Source organism: Drosophila grimshawi, unplaced genomic scaffold (genome assembly GCF_018153295.1).
Source record: "Drosophila grimshawi isolate 15287-2541.00 unplaced genomic scaffold, ASM1815329v1 contig_1367, whole genome shotgun sequence".
Classification (NCBI taxonomy): domain Eukaryota; kingdom Metazoa; phylum Arthropoda; class Insecta; order Diptera; family Drosophilidae; genus Drosophila; species Drosophila grimshawi.
In genome coordinates this window covers 10,069,547-10,090,814 of record NW_025062889.1, presented here as the reverse complement: position 1 = coordinate 10,090,814, position 21,268 = coordinate 10,069,547, and the positions used below count along the sequence as shown (strand labels likewise).

General features: G+C 39.3%; 1 protein-coding gene across 1 annotated transcript in view; it reads right to left on the bottom strand.

The window, feature by feature from the left end:
* LOC6560071 overlaps window positions 1-21,268 on the bottom strand; it is a 29,686-nt gene that overhangs the window by 1,328 nt on the left and 7,090 nt on the right. The window contains exons 2-3 of the mRNA XM_001986288.3: window positions 13,951-14,535; window positions 7,172-9,278 (exon numbers count right to left, since the gene is read on the bottom strand). Of these exons, the coding sequence (XP_001986324.2) occupies window positions 7,172-9,278; window positions 13,951-14,465 (2,622 nt within the window). The 5' untranslated portion in view covers window positions 14,466-14,535. The remainder of the gene's footprint in view (window positions 1-7,171; window positions 9,279-13,950; window positions 14,536-21,268) is intronic.

Below are 21,268 nucleotides of genomic sequence, written 5' to 3'. Positions count from 1 at the left end.
TAGCATCTATTTTAGGCTAAGGCTTTTTGTGTGTATTACTTATTGCAGCATTTAACGACGCTTTCGCACACTACTTTTATTTTATGGCTGTTTGCTATAATTTATGGCATGAGCATTGCACACATTATACTGAGAGGCGTGGCTCGCGGCACATGTAAAAAAGGGCGCAACGCACAACAACCAATTTGACCCACTAAGCGACCGCTGGAGTTGTTGTTGTTATTGTTGGTTTTCGTTTTATTGTTGCTGTTGCTTTTTTGTTTTGCTCATCACTTTTTTGTTGTTTTCTTTATTTTTTTGTTGGTGTCGTCTGTTGCCGGTTTTGAATTTTAGCGACACAACCTTGAAATCTGTTCATTGTATGTGATAAATATATCTATATATATAATGTAACAGGTAGGTTGTTGTCTTTTGTGTTGATTCTCGCAAAAAAAAAACAAAAACAAGTTAAAATAAGTATTATGCAATTGATGTCAAATTTTGTGCACAATATAAAATTCATATTTATATGAAAATAAAATATTTATCGACAAAAAAGCGACCACACTCAGTAAAACTTCAGCCAGATGTTGAGTTTGTGACAAAATTCTATAATAGCTCCATCAATAATCCATCCATATAATAGGCATGGGATTATTTTTGTTTGTCTTGCAATATCCAATTCCAAAAAATATCCGCAAGTGAAAGTTACGCATATGCAATACAAGCCATTAAAAAGGGCATTCAATTTAAAGTGTTTTCAAAATTCACACACACACACACATTACATGTAATATTTGTAGGTGTGTTTTGCGTATGTGTGTGCGAGTTTGCCTGTAATCACCCGTCAAACAATTCACATTTTTGCACTTCATTGTGAGATTGTATTTATTTATTTATTTATGTGTGTTTTGTTTTTTTTTTCAGTACATTGGCTTCGTATGGTTTTTTTGGTGATCATTTGTGGGCTTTCAGTTTCGTACAAAAACACACACACACCGCATTCCATGTGAGATATGAAATGAGAAATTAAAATGGAAACACAAATTTGCGGTACATTTGTGTTTTTGCCTTCCGGCTTCTTTTCGCTGCTTCTTTGCCTCCCGGTCTCCCCTCCTTCTACACTTTGTTTGTAGATGATGCTTTTTGTTGTTGTTGTTGTTGTTATTGCTGCTGTTTATCAGTCAAAGTACTTTGCAACGACGACGTAATCGAAGAGTCGACGATGTTGACGGTAAAATTACCGCATTGAGTTTGACTGTGAGATTGTGTGTTTATGTGTGTGTGTGTGCATATAACGGCAATATTGGCCTGGTATGCAAATCAAGTGCATTTCACACGGATTGGAATCGTCAACGAGGTGCTTGGAATTTAAGCGCGTTAATCGATAGGCTTTTCAACATGTTTGACAGACACTGTCATCAGTCAAAAAGAATGACATACTGCATAATTAATTCTCTTGATTAAGTAACACTCTTTGGTGTTAAATTCTGCTAATCAACTAGGGGAATTTACATTTTTATTGAGATGCGAGTGGCAAAAATAAATCTTTGGCATTGTCTTAAGCCAGTTCATTGAGCCCCACCCAAATGACTAAAATATGCTTTAGCTAATTTGCAAATGAAGCCATACGCACACACTCACGCGATACACACACGCACGCACACACACACACACACACAAGCGTAAAACGCAGCGCAATAAATTATCGATATACCACACGCCTGGGCGACAGACAAAAATATACTTAATATTTGATTCGATTAACAAATGTATGCAAAACAAGCAAAATATGCATGTAGGTATGTAGGTATGCCTGTTTGTATGTATGCACATTCATATGTACATAAACTATCATCACACATATTGTGAAATGAAGCTGTTATTCCCACAAAACTCGCCTTGGAATAAATTTAACAGCATTGGAATATTTGCCAACACTAAGCGTTAGGCATGAAGTTCAAAAGAAAATCCACACACACACACACCGATACACACACACACACACAAAGAGTTGTTACCTTTTAATTTGCAACACACGTTTTTCATCACTGACATTGAAACCAATATGTACGTACATATATCTTTTTTTGGCTCAAAGTTGGCCAAGCTTAATAATGTAGTCGGTTGTTACTACACACTACTCAGTGTTCAAAGTTTAAACATCGCTTCGAAGTGAAAACAAAATTTGAACACGTACTTAAAGTCAGTAGTTTAATGCATGCATAATAAAACATAAAACTATCTACACAAACTTGCTAAGTACATATGTAATACGACTGAGTTTGTATGAAGAGATGGCTCCGCTCCGCTCGCTGTGGGAAATCCATTACTCCAAAGCACGTATCAACATACGACAATACATACAAACATAGCTACACACACACACATACATACATACATATACTTATATATGCAACTATTTGATTTATATAGTGCAGCATCTTTTATTTGATTTGAATTCACTTTCAACCCTTTGCGATACTCTGCTAACATTTGTCGATTATTCAAACTGGGTGGTTCAAGGATGGAGGATAGACAATATTTAAAAATCCTTACAGAAGTGCAATTTCTCATATTGTATGCGAAGTTTTAAACAACAATGTGCACAATCGAAGTTGAAGACTTAAACTGACTTTCAACAATCCGCAGAGGATGTGTAGACAAGTCAGTTAATAATTGATAACATTAGCGTTTCAATGCAAATTGAACTGAAGTGTGGCAAACAGGATTTAATTACACACAGAAAGATTTTTTTTTAAGAGTGTGTGGAACCAGATCGGAGTTAGTTGTATGTATATAAATAATTTATGTTTATTCCAAAATTAGTTGTGTTTGAAATCGTAACTACGATGATGATTGATGTAGAGTGAACAGGCTAAGCGTATACATAATATTTAAATAAATGCATAGGCATAATAAATAATGATGTAATTATGCAATCGGCGGTCGGCAAAGTAAATTAGGTTGTTTTTTTTATTTTACACCTTTTTGTCTTTTAGGGCATTTTGAGCCATTACCTTTTTTGCAGCATTGAAAATGCATTCAACAGTAACGACGAACCAAAACACGGCAACAAAATGTTGCACACAACAAAAGCTACAACAAAAAACAGCTGAGCAGCGGAAAAACAGTCAAGACGAGTGCTCAAAGGAGCGACGAGGCGTAGAGGGGGAGGCGAGTGGAAGGGGGAAGGTGACTGGAACAGCTTGTCAGCAGCAGGCGGTAGTTGAAACGGTAGCGACAGCCACTCGAATCTAGTCCGAGTGTCGGCTGCGTCGATCAGCCAGAGGAACGCATGAAAGTCGTTTAGATACACGCAGAAAAACGATCGACTTCAATTTTGAAATGATTTCTAAATATTAGGAAATTCTTGAAATTATACATATTTTGTATGAATTTTAGAAAAGATCATGCTCAAATTTAGTTGAAAGCCACAGATATAAATTAAAAAATTTAATGGGTGCGATTTTTTTGATGAGTGTATTATGTACAAAGAAATATGCATATGAAGGAGTTGAGTCTCCGCGTGGGCGTGATATATTGCCAAAGGTCTACTTAATGCCAGTTATTGCTTTAATTTGTTTAGCATGCGGCTCGCACGCCACACGTTTTCATACACCTCGCTGTTGCACGTGGCGTATGAGTAACCAGCTGAAATTTGATCGGTTTGCCGGCAAACGGCAAAGCTGGTCACTGTTGGCCGTTGGTATGACTATACAACTAACAGCTAACAGCTAACAGGTAACAGGCAACAGCTTCCGAGGCAGTCAATGCGCTGCTGGCCATGATATGCACCGTATGCGTTATGTAAGCCACAAATGTTGCCCGTGGCAAATCTTCAAATTGAAACTTAACGTGGCCGTAAGGCGAGAGCGGCTAATGCTAATTTCAAGTTGCTGGTCTTAGCCCAAATTGCAGCTATGGGTGCTTTGACAAACTATCAAGCACTATTATGCACAGCGAAGGTCGCTTCATACCTTCAGCAATAAATAAAACTGTTTTTTCCTGATTGCCAAAGTGATTTACTTTAATTTAATTAGGTTAATTATAGTCAAATAATGTTAGAAGAAAACTGACTAACTGATTAGTGACAGCTGATCAAATTGTACAACTTTTTTCCTTTATCCACTAGTCGAGCTGTTCCAACTAGAGCAGTTTAACTTGTTATAATTAATATTTTTTTGTATTATTTAAAACTTTATTATGAACTAGAAAATCTGTCTATTGTTTATATTTGCATTATACAACCTATAAACATTAATATTCATATGATTTTAAATTTAAATAAATTATTTAACCAAAAAGTATAAGGTTATCAATAAAAGTCTTGGAAAAGTTAGCGATGTACAATATAATAGTTCTTTGGGTTGCATTTCAATTATAAATTTCTATCTGGGGAAGTCTGTTAAACTCATTGAGCGACCCTCTCAAAGTCGGACTAACTGAAGAACTTAGTACGATCGTGAAAGGAAAACCCGATGTGCTCGCTTTTTGTGGTTGGGCTGACGACGACGAGAATTGCACATGCATCTGTCGTTTTGGGTTTTTGTCATTTTGGTTTTGGTTTTGCACTTGGACAAATGGAAATTGCCATAAAAGAGCCCAGTTTGTGTTGCGGTCTTCGATGGCACGCTGCAATGTGGCTATGGCTATGGCGATTGCAACACTTTGTGGCAACCACTTCTAGTAATAGTATAAACTGCAGCGACAGCAACTTGGTGACCAGATCGCCTTACATTTTGCTTTTCGTATTCGCATTCGGTTTCATTTTCATTTTCATTTTGGCATTCATGTTGTACGGGCAAACGAGTTATTTGCTGGCGACACGTTGGAGTTTCTGGCCGCTGACCGAGAGAATTGGGAGGCTAGGCTAGGCACAAGAATGGTGAATGGGCAGAGAGAAGAGGAAGACTGCAGCCAGCTACTTGATTTAGACAGGCTGTATTTTGTGGTTCGACATCCTTACGGTGGGTTAGCATTTAATTGTGGAAACGTCCTTAAAGGTCATTCAAGTTGTAGGGCAACAATGCGGACTCACTGTGGCACCGGTTTTTGGTTGCGGTTTCGGTATCGGTTGCAGTTTCAGTTTTGGTGAATGCCACTTGTTGCATGCTGCTGCTGTTGCTGTTGCTGTTGTTGCTGTAAGTGCAAGTGTAGTAAGTCTGTTTGTATCTGGGCCTGAATCGATGGCGGTCAGTTGGTCAGATAGCCAGATAAGCAGGTAGCAGAGCGCTACCTGTTCGTCAAGATGCTGCAGGCCTGCTGCTGCTGCTGCTGTTGCTGTTGCTGCATTTTTTTTTAACGGAATTTTAAGGTTAACCGGTACAGTTGTTGAATCGCTGTTGGCTTTGCCTTTTGCACTAACTGTTTGATTTGTATTATAGCTGCTGGCTCACAAGAAACCCGTATCACAAATCCTCAAGTTCAAATCGTACTTGTGAACGTGCAAGCTGATAAGTAAATAATATTTATATATATATATATATCTATATATACAGGTGGATGTATGGAAATAAGTAAGGTGAATAAACCAAAGTCGTGCGCTTACCAATTTCTGAACTGTTGCTGAGCTGAGCTGAGCTGAGCTGAGTCAACAAAACAAAACAAAACAAAAATCGAAGCAAAATAAAACGAAAACAAAAGTGGCATTGAAAGTGAAAACTCATTAAGATTCTCTGTGCATTGGCCCAGAGACCGGACAAGGCCCACAAAATTCTCTTGATTAGTACAGCGGATATTGCATCATAATCAACTGGCAGGCGTAACAAATTTCACATGATAATTGAGCTGTCAATAGACTTTAAGTGCAACATTTAATACATATATCTTTATATATATTTTATTATTATTTACAAAGTGAGCCCTTCTTGAATGTGTAAAACAATTAAATGTGTCTAAATGCTGTTTTTTGTTGTTTAATTACAAGTAATTGATACAATTTAGGCTTACGTGTGCAGAGTTGAGGGAAATGGTAACTGCTGAGTTGGCATTAATTAATGTGCATATGTTGTGCCTTTGACTTATGATTTTTAATGATATGTCCAACGTGGAGCGTCAAGCGCCTTGTGTGGCAGATTTTTGAACAGTAGCCCGGCAATCTGATGCGGCACGCACAACATTAATCATTAATCATTTATAATGCCAATACACGAACGAGTACGCTACCAAATCGAACCTCGGCCATGACAGCGATAATATCGCATATCGCCTGCTGCATAATAAAGAATTCCCCACCCCACCCCTGCCACCACTCAGATCAGCAACGGTTTAACAATAATTATAATAATAATGATGGCGTCAATGCTGCTGACGTCCGGTGTTGGCGATGGCGTTGACAACGCATCCGCTGCTGCTGCTGCTGCTATTGCTATTGCTGCTTATATTGCTGCTTGGCTATTGGCGCTGCACGAAGCTGCAACCAGTAGCTGCTGCAGCAGCAAACCGCACATCGATCACATTGCGGCCAAGGATAAAATTAATAAAAGTTTGCACGAACATGCAGCAAATCGAGTCGACGACTCGACTTTAAATTGATGCCATTTACATTGGCAGCTTTTAATGAGCTGGTAAGCTGGTTAGCTGTTGCTGATGCAGATGCCGATGTAGATGCAACCACTCTTTTTATTTATGCCTAATGCCCTGCCTCGAATAAGTTGACAAGCTGCTATTGTTGGTTTTCTACACTTTGAGCCCTAAATTAGATTAAGTATTGCATGTATTTCATATATTAATCATACGCCCTGTTGAATATCCACCCAGTATACTCAGATCGAACTAAAACTAAACTATAAAAGTTGTCTAGTTTTTAGAAATACTTTCTAAATATGTAAAAAAAAACTTACTAAAAATGAAAATTGTCCTGAAAAGTATACACATTTTCTGGATCTTGAAAATAACTTCTTGAAGTTGGAGTTTCTTTTTCCTGTTTTCATATTTCTAAACAGCAGAAATAAACTTTCTCAAATTTAGAAAGAAGTCATAAAATTTTCGAATAAAAATGTTTGATAATAATATAGGTAATTTAAAAGCCATGAGTTGGTTAGAAATTTATTTGCTGAATAATAAGGAATAATATGGAAATTTTCTAAAATTCAGGCTGATCTTTTTCTGCGTGTACTTAATGTGTTTTTTGAGCCCAAAACTTAAACTAGTATTGCATTTACTTTAATTAAAAGTTTCTTTTACTCACATATGAGAGCGTCGGATGGGCGCTGCTGATGACCAGCTCTCCGCCGTGTCGCTGCTTGCCAAGCAGCGATTGGTGCAGTCGATTGGTGCCATAGTACATCTCCCAGATGCTCGGCTTCTTGCGATGCCACTCGGCGGCGCTGTCGATTTTGTCGACGCCGTTGCCGAGGCGGGATCTGGAGCCAGACGCATTCAACACGGGCTTGTGAAAGTTGAGGTTGCGCTGCATTTGAGTGACCATCGTTGTTGTGTTCAGTTCCAGTGGCGGCGACGGTGTTGGTGTCAATGAGGGCGTTATTGTTAGCGTGGGCGTGGCACTACGCGACACCGTCGTCGTCGTCTCAATGTAACACTCGGCGACTGGAAATATTTCCGTGATCGATTTGCGTTTCATCTTGAAATTGGGATCGCTGGCACAACGTATGCTCATAATCTGGGCCCGCAAGCTCGATGGCCGACGGCTGGTGGAGATTAGGACGCCGCCATCACGCACAGATTCGTAGGCATTCAGTTGCAAGTCACCAGCAAAGCTGCGCCGTCGCTCCAAAGCATTCTGCAGTCGCACCACATGCTGCTGCCTGCCCAAGCCACTGCACAGTTGACGCAGCTCCAGTTCGCTGTGCTGATTCATGCGCTGCAAATAGGATTCCAGTTCGTGCTTGAGCGTCTGTATCATGCCGTCCAGCTCCTGGGGTATGTCCGTGGTCGGCGTCGGCGACAACAGGCGTATCTTGTCGCGCACATCTTCGAGCAGTTCGCGTGTGCTCTGGAAATGCAACTGATCCTCGTAGCGTTTGGCATACGATGTGTTTGGGCTGATGATGCCAGCGGGCACCATGTTCGATGATGCATCGGTGTCCACACGATAGGCATCTTCTGGGCAGGAGTTGATATATTTGGCACACTTGTAATTGTTCTCCTCGAGCTGCTCATCGCTCAGAAAACTGGGATTATCAATGCCAGCGGTGCGCAACTGTTGCTGTTTGCTTTTCGGCTGCAACAGAAATGCATCCAGATCTATGTCCAGCAGTGAGTCATCCACAACCTGTTCCATTTGTTGTTGTTGTTGTTGCTGCTGCTGTTGTTGCTGCTGTCGTCGCTGTGTGGCGGCAAATCCCTCCATTATGGTTGGCAGCTGATTATAGGCTCGCAATTTCTCGCCAATGTCCAGTTGGATGCCCTCCGCTGGCCTGGCAATCTCCTGCTGCTGCATAAAGGACACGGTTTGCTGCGGCGCATAGAGGCAGGGAAATGTTTTCAAATGACGATCCAAATTCTCAATGCTCGTCTCCAAAATGCGCAGCTTATCACTGTAGTGTGGTTGCAGTTGTAGCTGCTGCTGCTGCTGTAGTTGCTGCTGCTGTTGTTGCTGCTGCTGCTGCTGCTGTAGCTTCTTTTGGCTACCATTTGTTGGCTGTCTGCCGATTTCGGGCGCAGCATTTGCTTGGTCAGCTCCAGCTTTGTCAGCCACATGTTGCATGTCCAAATGCTGACTAATCGTTGAGCTCACTGTTGTTGCTGCTGCTGCTGCTGCTGCTTCATTGCCAGCCACTTTCGTTGGCAGCTGCAGCTGTGGCCGCTGCCTGGCCGCCGTCGCTTTGCTCTTATCTTTGTCGCTGGTCTCTAGGATGTCTATGACCGGTTCGCAGTAGATGTGCTCGTCCAGCGAGTAAGTGGAGCACACATGGGAGCTATAGTAACCGGACGAGCCGCTTTTATCGGTGGAATAGTGCGAACCACTGCCAGCACGAACTGCTGCTGCTGCTGCTGATGTTGCTGTTGCTGCCGCTGCTGCTGCTGCTGCTGTTGGCGTTGTTGCTTGTGCTGCAGCTGCTGCGGCTGCTGCTGCTGCTGTTTTTGATGTTGTGGCTATTGTGGCTCCCAGGCCCGAGTCTGTGGTGTGTGTGCTGTTGGCATTGGATGCTGTGGAGCGTTTCTTGTGTCGTGGTGGTGGTGCCACCACCACCAGAGCACCACTTGCCACCACAGGTTTGATTTCATTTGCTGTGGCAACACACGATGAACCCGTCTGGCCGCTCGTCTCAAGACCATTCATTGAGTGCGGTGCTGCTGTGAATGGCATTGAAGTCGTCACATTGCCGCCAACGCTGCACCATAGAAGATACACAGAGAGGGAGAGAGAGAGAGAGAGAGAGAGAGCGGAGGTGAGAGTGAGAAAGAAAGAGATTAAATTGAAATTGAGAGCGAGAAAAATCATAGAAAAGTCAAAAGTCCGTTGAAAGCGAAACTTCAACGCGACTCGTGCAATGAAAGTGGTTTTTATTTTTGCCAGCCAACAGTTAAACCGTTAAGCAGGCAAGTAGGTTAGTAGTTTTCTTTACGATATATACATATATATATATATATCTTATATATATGTATGTAGCAGCTGGTTTCGCTCTCGATTTAGCAGCAGTGGCAACATTTTTGTAACACTCGCCTCTCTGCTGACAAATCAATAAATCTTCCAACTCAGCGTAACCTTTTTTTAATGCGTGTTTAATGTGTCTGGAATACAGTTTTGGGGGGCGAGCGCTGAGCTGGGTGATTGTGTTAAGCCTCATACTTAAAGTTGGCATAAATTGTTAGCATTTTAACGCATTTTTAAGTGCTGGCTGCCAGGCGCAAACACACACACACACACACACACACACATAGACACACACAGGCACACACACTCACACACACATACACACACTCACACACCATACAACATAAAATTTCAATTCGGAATCAACAGAAACTCGTTCTAAACAGGATTTCAGCTTGAGTAACTGTTTTTTTTTTGTCTATTTTATATATATATTTTTTATAGTTTTTTTATTATTATTTTTTTTTGGCATAAGTTTCTTTAATTTTAACCGTTAGCTGTGCACAAGTGCAATATCCAATATGATGCAGGAGGTGTTTCCATTTTAATGGCAAGCATGTAACGCATTGAAGAATCCAAATCGAAATAATATTCGTATTTATTCTTGGCCATCATCTAGATACAACTGATTTGTTGTTATTCAGCTGCTGTCAGCAAATATGTCGCAAATATAGGAAGGGATTGGATAACTGACAGCTGAGTTCAAGAATATAAAACCATTTCGGTTTGCCAGGATATCTGGTGTAGAACTTTTGAGTTACGAGTGATGTTATCGAACAACTTATCAACATCGGTCTACTATATAGTATAGTTCCCAAAAGGAACAAAGAAACGCAACGATGATTTGTGAACTAGCTTCATTTTTTGACATATTTTAAAACACAAATTTGTCGCATAATTGCCAACTTTCTTTAAGATTTTTTATAAGCCCAACTTCCTCCACTCCCCTTGTCATAATGAAAAATGAAATAAGGAACATTGGACTACATAGTAAGGTAGCATAGCTCAACTCTGTCAGGTCTCTAAGGGCATGTCATCCTCGATGTGGCTAAGATAGTTCTTGTATTATTCTAGTAGGCATTCTGATGAGTCATTTCTAACATACAATCTGCATTATGTAAAAGTGCTCTTGCTTATATATATATATGTATATTTTATTATTTTTTAAATTGTTGTTAATGCATTTTTGATCTGGCCTGATAGCTTCAGTTTCTCTTGTTGAATGAATAGCTTTACAAGCTGCCAGCGGCGCTGCTGCTGTTGTAAGTTATTCAAGAACTGTCTGTGTTTCTAACTTTGGGCACTGGGTCAACAGCTTGAAAATTGCGTAATAACAGTCTTCGTGTCGCAGTCACAGTCGCAGTTGCAGTCGCAGTTGCAGTCGCAATCGCAGTTGGTTGCCGTTCTTGTGTTGCTAGCTGGTAGCAGCAACTAAGAGCGCAATGCCACAAAATTGATAAGTTGCGATCAAGCGATCGGTTGCGGACTTGGACTTGGGCTTGGGCTTGGCTAGCAATTTTGGGTGACTGAGGCGGCTATGCCTTGGTGATTAAGACCAGCTTGTTTATCGATGCGTTTATTATGGTTAGTGTGTACATTTTGTTGCTTTTTTTTCTATATTTCTATTTTGTTTTTTTTATTTATATTTTTATATTTATTTTTGGTTGAAATTTTGTTAGCTCGATATGTAATGGACAAGGTTAACGTTCCATCGCGGCTTGGAGCATGAAATATTTTGCAATATTTGCGTATTTATTTGTGAGCCGTGTTAATTAAAATGTTCAGCCTCGTTTGCATGTCGGAACACGGGGCCGTTACTAGAAACGGTTAAAGTATCTCTCTCTGTGTGTGTGCTAATGTGTGTGTGTGTGTGTGTGTCCGCTAATTATTGTTGACTTGACTGCCACAACAAATTACACGTTGGTCCAACAGCTTTGGTTTAGTTAACAGTTAACAAAAATTACCCAACGTCCTTCTAACTAGTTAGCCAAAAACTCTACCCAACAACAGCAACACAAATACGCAAATAAATCAATCAAACTAATCGCATTTCTATTGCAGTGATTATTTTTGCGAATATGCCATTTAGACAGTAAAAGACTTGTGCATGGATTGCCCAAAATGAGGCATTGACCCTGGCACAGCTACGACCTGTGCAATATTGAATACAAATTAACAAAATAAATAGCTACGCTACACAATATAATAACTGCATTCATGACTCTGATATATGTGTTATGGGAAGGTCGCAGCCGTTGCAAACGACACCTGAATAGGAAGCAACACATTTCGCACAAATCACATACTAAAATAAATGGCAACGTTCAATTTAAACGTGTGCACAACATTCCATAGGTAACTGAAAACCTTCTACTTAATCAAATTTAGTGTTTAACATGCACATCAGACCAATGGGACACAAAACGAAGCCATTATGCGGCTGTGCATAGAGTCATAAACAAGATATCAAGTCCACATCGAATTTATATATATACATATATAAGTGTATATATATATATATGCAATCAGGGTATTTGCTATAATTGCATTAACCTTGCATGCCAGTAAATTAAAGAATTTATGGAATGCAAAATGAAATGTGAGCCTGTTTTAAGGCATTCGAAATAACTCAAAAACCCTTTAAAATGTTGGCTAAAATACAAAAGTGTAAAATAAAACAACTATCATAAAGTTAATACATTCTTGATCAACCGTCGAGCCTAAGAGAGCTATAGTCTTCAAATTATGAATATAAGTTGAGATCTAATCAAATCTGCCAGAGAGTAGAAATATATTTTCTTTAATTTTTTCATATTTTTCATATTTTATATTATGAATACTTGTTCAAATCATTTGCGTTTCATTTTGTATTGGATCAGGCAAAGGCTTGGCTTCAGTTGAGCTCCCTCGACTATAGCATTCTTTCGCTATGATATTAAGAAGCTACAATTGTAAAGATAAAATGAATGAATCTGTTTTCTATCTATTATTAACTGTTTAGTGCTTTACTACTTATTATGATGAGTAAAGACTTGGGATTAGTCTATCCGCAAGACGATCTCTTTCGACTACCGCATTCTTGCTGATTTTTGTTCTTCGTTCAATTTGTTAAATCTTTTTATCTTATCTCTAAATGCAACTTCAATTGTTAAACATGTATACATACAAATATATCTTTAAACATATAAAAAAACATATATTTTTCTATTAATTGTCGAAGATACGAAAAAAACACACACAATTCAAATAAATTGCACGATTTAATGCCATACATCCAAATATTTGATGGCTGTTTGGATTGCACTTGTGGCCAACAACTTGTACATACATACATACATACATACATACATATGTATACATATGTAGTCACATAAGCTTGTATATATGTATGTGTGTGTGCTTGTAGACATATTTCAAACCAAAACTGGCTGTGACCTCCAGCAGCAGTAGCAGCAGCAGCAGCAGCAACAACTGCAACATATGTGGCTTCTTTAATTTCAATTAATATACGTAATTGTTGCAGCTGCAAGCGATTTTTTGTATTGTTGTTGTTGTTGTTGTTGTTGTTATTAATGTTGTTGTTGTTGCTTTTGACCGACGCGACATCAAGTGTTTGGCAAGTCAAGTGGCTTCTGCCGCTGCTGCTGCTGCAGCTGAAAAGAGGTGAAGGCTGATGACAGGCGCCAAAAACCGCATTGCTACGGCAATCTTGCCGCGTGCAACGTGCAACTTGAACTTCGCGATGCGATGCGCCATAATTTACATAGTTGCATGCAGATTAAACTTCAACTGCCAGTTGCATTCAGATTAAACATTGACAAGACAATGAACGCACACACACACACACTCACACACACACACACACACACACACACACACATACACACATACACATAACAAGCGTTTGAATAAAAGACAAATTGTGTACTTCTTTAACGATCTGATTAAAATATTATTAACTTGAGCCACATTAAACCTAGCTATATTCCTATCATAATGGAACGAGGGGCCTCGGCCTTCTCTGATCAAGAAGAAACATATATATATATATATATATATATATATGTCTGACTGCATACACCTAATGGGTGTCCGTGGTAAAATGCCTTCTGCCCACTACATACACTTGCTCAACTCCATTTCAACCCGTAATAATAATTTTTAATGGGAAACTGTGTGTAATAATATAATTAAAATGCTCATGCAATTTTCGGCGATAAAAGATATGATCCTAATTTAATTGCTTTTACGATCGGACCCACTCAAAGTTTACTTTATGCTGACCCGCTTTGTTTTTCATTGTTGTTGTCTGTTGGCTGCTCAATGCCGCCAGCGAAGGTCATCGCAATTGGGGCTGCGACTGCCACCGTTGCTGTTGATGGTTGTGTAAATGAGAGTGCAACACTCACCTCTGATATGGGGCATATTTGAGCATTGCTCGCGGCAGCAGAAAGTTATCATTACTTTCAGCAGCACTGGCACTGCCAACATGCTGCTGCTGCTGCTGCTGCTCATCTCCCACACCATTCGCTGTGGCTGCGACTGCTGTTGTTGCTGCTGCCGTTACTCCATCTGTTGCAACTGTCTTCTGGCCAAAGAATGCGCCCAATCGCTGCAGATAGCCGAATTTTGTGAGGCCAGCGGAGTCCTTGTTGTTGTGGCTGCTGCTGCTGCTGCTGTTGTTGCTGCTGCTGTTGTTGGCCGCCGAATAGCGTCCGCTGCTGGCGCGACTGTGTGCAACTGCTGCCTCATCGTTATCCTCGTCGTAGGGCAGCACCTCGATTGCATCAAAGTCATACGAATTGAAGTAGGCCTGTTCCCGGGTGCGTTTCACTTGTGCCGCTTCCGTTACATGATCGGCGGATATATCCGTGGCAGTTTTCTTGCTCGTTGCCGTTGCCGGCGAACTTTTGCAAATGGGCATGGTTAACGTCCTTGCAGCCGCATTCAGCTCCCAATCGGCCACTGACGGCTTGCCTCCTATTCAGTCTTAACTGCAACAAAATCAGTAATATAAAAATATAAAATTTAAATACTGATTATAAATATATTTAAGTTTTTTGTTAGTTGTTTTTAGATTTGCCTTGATTCACTTTCTCCCATTGTAAATTGATTGTTATTTTTAAGCGAAAAAAGTCATAAGCTATTTATTATTTATTAGATTTACTTTATCTGCAGACTTTAAATTATGAATATAACTTCAAATAAAATCAAATCTCCTATTTAATCATTATTTTTGAGTTTTATGTTATCACATTTACTAAAAGAAATCCCAAAACAATCAATAGAAAACGTTTAATCTTTCATTTACAAATTTAATGATTTAATATCCCCAGAGGCAGATTTTAAATAAAAAGAAATGTATAAAAATTTGAAAAATAGCTAAACAATCAATAATTTTGTGACTTTTTTTTGATGCGCAGAGTTGGTTAGTAAAACTCAAAAATCAATCAATAATCACAACTAAGTCAAAAAATCATTGTGAATTCACAAAGATTATACAAATATTATATTATATAACATATATATATATATATATATATATATATATATTTTTTTTTTTTTTTTTTTTTGTTATGCGAAAGACATAAATTTTGAAAAGCCCAATTTTTTTTCCTTGGCACCCATTTATTTTGTGGGAATTAACAATGGAATGGAAGCGTTGTGAGTGTTTCCATAGCAACTCGAGCCGTTGGCACATGTTGCTGCATTAATTAGCTGTTGATGCAATGCAAGCCGCTCCTCGCCACCCCCAAAAAAGGTTCCCATTGCATAAGGCAGCCCACGTCCTAGGCTCGGAGATTGCAAATTGTACACCTGATAACTGGGCATCAACACAAGACTCCACTGACCCATGATGAGCAGACATGATTCGCCTTGCCATGCCGCACATATTCCACAGTCATTTCGGCACATAATTCGATAATTGAAAATTTAACAGGCAAGTGCTGGCGATTTATGTAAAAAACTATTTAAACTAACTGCCTGCCTGGCTGCTGTCTATTCACTGAATTGCATATACTTTACTTATACTTACACACACACACACACCTCTGATAGACACTCAGATTTATAGATAAGTGTACAGAAAGAGGGAGAAAGACGGTGGGCGGGTGAGGGGGCGGCATACGTAATGCAGACAGCAAGCTGACAGCTTCATCATTTGTCAGCAGACAAGGAAAGCGCCCAGGGAGTGGTGCAAGAGTGCTGGCAAAATGATGCCATTGATGTTTTGTGTTTTGTGTGCGGTAATCAGCAGGTTCATAATTTCAGTGCTGAAAATCCGAAAACCAGTTTCACATTTGCCACATGCCGCATGCCACATGCATCAGCACATATAGTTGAATGAAACTTTCTTCGCTCTATAGAATAAATATTTAGTGTACACCAATGTTTGCCTTATTTGACTGCTTTCTGTGCCAGCTGCAGCCACACTTGATGATACTGTTAATTGCGAATTAATCATCGGTCGGTCGGTCGGTCGTTCTGTCCGTCTGTCTGTCTGTCTGTCTGTTATTACCATGTGACGATGCTCTACCGATGCACATTTGTGCCATGGTCAAAATAGCACATTACTAGTAGAAACTCATAAAGTATTTTGTTTTTTTTTTTTTTTTTCTAGTTCTCTTTGGAGTGGTGACAACTCAAAGTTACAGCAGTTGCCACTTGCCACTTGCCAGTTGTCAGATGGCCGTGTTTTCTTGTCTCTTTCAATGCGTTGACAGGTAAAATCCAACAACAACAACAGCAACAGCAACAGCAATAACAAAAGGAAATATGAAAATGAAAAATAGTTGGCAACATTTTTACATCGCTTGAGCAACCTCAAATGCTCAGCTTATTCCCGTGGCCACTGAAAAGCAACTACAATTTGGAGCAGCGAGTCAGTGGCACAACGTGACTGGGTTAAATGAGACGGAGACGGGGACGGAGCCGGGGGTTGGGGCTGGGGCTGGGGCATGGTCTTGGTCTTGAGGCGATGCCTCCTCATCAATCTTCATTTTGGTTGGCAGTCTTCAACATCGCACTTGTCAAATAAATCTAATGCCTGAGTAAAATAAATATGATAATAATTAAATAATTAAATTTGCACAGTCCATTCGCCCTTCGACTTGGAAAAGTGCCCTCCTGCTTCCCAACATATAAAAGTATGTTTATGTCTTGTGATAATCTATATCTATCAAATATGAATTAAGTCTGTCGAAAGTCCTTTGACAGTGTTCAATAGGTACTTTAACCACATATATATATTTTATATATATTATTCACAGCAATCGCCAGATTTATCACATTTATAATCTATAATATCAAAAATAATAATATAATTTCAAATCACAATCTCTATAAGGTTCTGGTACCCATTTGGCCAACTGGATCAGCCCTATAAAGGATGTACAGAAACCAAATACCACTGGAAAACTCACAGATGGGATTAGCGCCCTCCTGGTTGATAGGAGTCACTGGAGGATCTGTCGTGAATTCACCTAGGATAAACGTCACTTGGCACAACTTCCAGTATGCTTTTCCATGCACCATCAGTTCAACAGAACTCGACATCCTGTTTGAGCAGCCTGTCTAAACTAAATTAATATTGATTTTTGATTTTATTTGTGGTTATCAGCATCATGACTGAAAAACAATTGAGGCGCTCGTGTTGCTCTGGCAACCACTTGAATAATTCAGAACTATGTCCAGCGAGACGTGCGAATCTTATTTATAGTTCAGGTTTCGAGTCTAACTGATGGCTGTTGGCTACTGCCTGCGGCGGCTTTTGATATTTGGCTTGATGAGTCAATTGCTGGACAAACAGAGACATCATTCATTCAGAGTGTGGCCAATAATAGCAAGTAACAAGCGTGCAAATTACTCAATTCGATTGAGTTGCCTGTGTGCCTGTGTCTCTTCCTATTCACGCACTACCTTGACTTTTATTTGACATGCATTGGATTTATCGAAAAACGGAATCAATGCGGCAGCCTAAAACAAAAGACTTGCCCGACAAACTTGTCGTTGATCACCACAAAAAAATACCCAAACAAAACAATGCAAGTAGCCAAATAAAACTCAATCGCCATCATAAAAGAGACACAGCGCGAGAGATCAGCCGACACTCACAAAAGATATATTTATGTATAACTACTTCACACTGGGCATTGCAAAACGGCTTAGCAAACAAAACCACAAAAAAAAAAAAAAACAGCTACAAGCAACTCCTTTCCTTCGTACGTACAGTGGGGCAAATTGAGTTAAGATTTTTGCTAGATGCAGCGAAAGAGATTTATAGATTTAAGATAAGAATCTAAAAAATAACAGATTTACATTAATAATGGGAGTAATAAAATATAAGACAACATTTGTTGTTGTGAAAATTAAGGAAATCTGCAAAAAGAACCAATAAGGTTAAAAGAAGTTGAAATGTTAAAATCAATTGTGCCTTAAGGTATTCAAAAAATGGGCAAAGTGGCTAGCAAAAATGTCTAGCTGAATTTTCGTATACTTCTAGTTTTTATGGCGATTTTCATTTTAGGGCGAGTTTCTAAATTTCAAAGCATATTTTTTCTACTAGGGATAAAAAACCAAGTAGAAATGAATTTATGGAAAATATTTAGTATTAACTTATATTTTTTTTAATTTTAATGCTTTATCTTTTATGCAAGTGGACCACTGTAGCGTGTATGCGCCACAAGAGGTTGCAGACAACAAATTTAATGACAATAAGCTATCTATGCACGCTGTTATTGTTGTGGGCTGCCGCCTGCCGCCTCCGATTGTTGTTGGCACTTCAAACGGTGACAGCCGCCTGAAGATGCAACATTTGACCCAACAAAGTAAAAACAAAAATTGGCCAAAAACCCCAAAAAAGAAAAGGTCAAACGAAGTCAAAAAACTTGCCGATTATGCAAGTAGATTTGCGTTTTACTCATGGAGGGGGTTTATGAATCGATTACAAAGAGTGCAGCTGTTAAATGACTATTTATAAAAGGGGGCTGGCACTGCTGATGTTCATTTTTATGATGATGATGTGGGAATTGGTAGCAAGTTAACGGCTCGTTGCACCTACAACTTTGTGACGCTGCTATCATTGAGGTGTTTGCAACCCGCGTGGTCATATGACCGCCTGCCTACCTACATGGCCGTAATTAGTGCGCACAAAACCTTTAATTAGTTGGACAAAGTAAGACTCAAATAGACATTTTGCAATGGTTATTGCGACAAGTCACTAAAGTCAGCAGCAGCAGCAGCAGCAGCAGCAGCAGCAGCAGCAGCGAATTTTGCAATTGGTGCTGTTGAACTCAACTAATGCCATATTATTATGAGAAGCGAGTGTGTAAGCTGCAAGTGTGTGTGTGTTGTGTGTGTGTGTTGTGTGTGTGTGTTTTGTATGTGTGTTTGTGATAAAAACTCAGTGGGTTAATGTTAATTGCAAACATACTATTTGCTTTTCATGCGCTTAATTGCAGCTTTGCACTTGCCTGGCAATGTGGCAAGCGCATTTGCCTTTTTTTTTATTTTGCTCTATCCATGAGTAAAACCCAAGCGTTTTTCAATCGGAACAAACTTATTTGTATCACATTTCCACTTGGCTCGAGTGGGTTAGAGTAACACAGTCATTTATAATGGGAGAGACCTTTGTGTCAACACAGACTATTTATAAGCGCATCTCGGTCGAAATGAATATGAATGTGAATGTGGCACAAACAAAGTACCACCACAACTAGATTTATTTCCCTTGCCACACAGTGACGACAATTATAAGTAGAATACTCTTGTGGCCATTTGTGGCCCAACGAGAAGCACTCGAAAACATGAGCAGCTAAGCACAAGTGGCACTTGTCAGTAGGCTTTCCCATACACATCTGAGTCTTTTGCCACAAATATGTGGCAAGTTGCAATGTCGTCTGTGCTGAGGAGAAGAAAAGTTAAAAAAAAAACATCCTGAACAACCACTTTTATGTCCTCATGCACTTTAGTGGCACTTTTGCATTACGAAATCGTACTAAGTGCAACAGAAGCTTCTTTATGCCTCAAACTGTACTCCGTTGAAATATATATATATATGTATATATATATATACATTTATATATCTTAAGTCCCACAAAATGTGTCTGCATCAGCTTAACTGCGATTGCTTTTTCTTTTGCATAAAAAATAATATGCATTTCCATATAAGACTCGTCTTTGCCCCTTTTTTTACTCAAATGAATCGGTTTCTTTTTATTCTAAGGCTGCAATTTCGCTTAAAGTTATACGCACAGCTTTCGAATTTGTCACATTGCAGTTTTCTTTTGCCACACTTTAGATAAGATATGTAAATTATGTCGTTGACTGAACGATAGATTTCTATCATGCAAATCGAAAGCGAAGCGAAAGTTATCAAATCCAGTTTGATCACACTGAAAAATGACTCATTAATTAGTTAAGTGCACTTGAAAGTGGCCCCAGACACAAACTAAAAACAGCAACGCACACAGTATACTATATGATATATCAGATATATATATATATCTTTAGATATATATATAAATTGAGTTATGGTGCCCTTTGTATGTGCGTTCAATGTCTGGCCATTCTATTTTTGGGGCGAGTGCTTCTGCTTTTGAGAGTGTTATTGATGGCCAGCTGCCGGAGCAGTAGCATTAGTGCACAAGGTTAATTTGAATTTTGAACCATCGTTCTTCAAACAAGACAATCTCTCAATGAACTAACTCAGTCGGATTACAGTAAATACCAACCAAAGTCGTTTTGAGAGAATCGCGTTAGATAGATGCGTTGTGATGTGGAAGTGATGATGCTGGTCACAATTCAAAGTCACCATGCGCTTCAAGGACAAGGTTCCGGTTGGGCTTTGCATAACTTTACATCTCTATCTACATATATTGTTCACAGAAAACAGTTCTAAATGAAACAAACTCCCCTTCCTCAGTCACTCCGCACCGCACTCCACCACAGCCCTCATAAGTGCAGGGTCTAAGTAGTATTTCCAGTGTGCTGCTCCGGGGCCATTTACATAATCTTCGACTTTGACCCTGCTGCGTTCGTTTCTGTTGCGATTTATTTATTGATCGCCAGCCTCCAGTTGGCTCTTGGGTCTTGGCCATATTTATAACCTGCACTTCATTTAGCTCGTTTAATTTTATAACTTATTTAACTATTTTACACCATGCTTTGCATTTTTATAGCCGTTACGAACCAATTTAATAGCGTACGATTAAATAATTTAATAAATCATATTTATACTGACCAAACCACCTAGATTGTGTGTGTGTGTGTGTGTGTTTGTTACAGGTTATCTGCTAGTCGAGCACTCTCGAATGGAGCACCGCTACTTGTTTTCTATGCTGCACCAAAGACTATTTTTTGCAGTGCATTTTAAATATGACTTTGAATTGTACGATTTATAATAGTAAAAGAACTGGGAACAGGGTATTTTCCAGTCGAGCTCTTGCAACTACATATTTAATGCATATTTATGATTATAGTCAGCATATTTAGCAACTTAGCAAGCCAGATAACTTTTCCTTACAATGTATTTTTAATTCGTCTTGAAATATGTGCAAATTGTACTGTTAATGACATTTAAAGAGCTGGAAACAAGGTATTCTGGTCGAGCTCTTGCGACTACAGAATCTCTACATAATAGATTCATTTGTAATTGCTGCTTAAATGCTCATCGAGATAGATAAGTATTCTTATAACCAGCTAATTTGTTTATTCAAGAAAACTTGT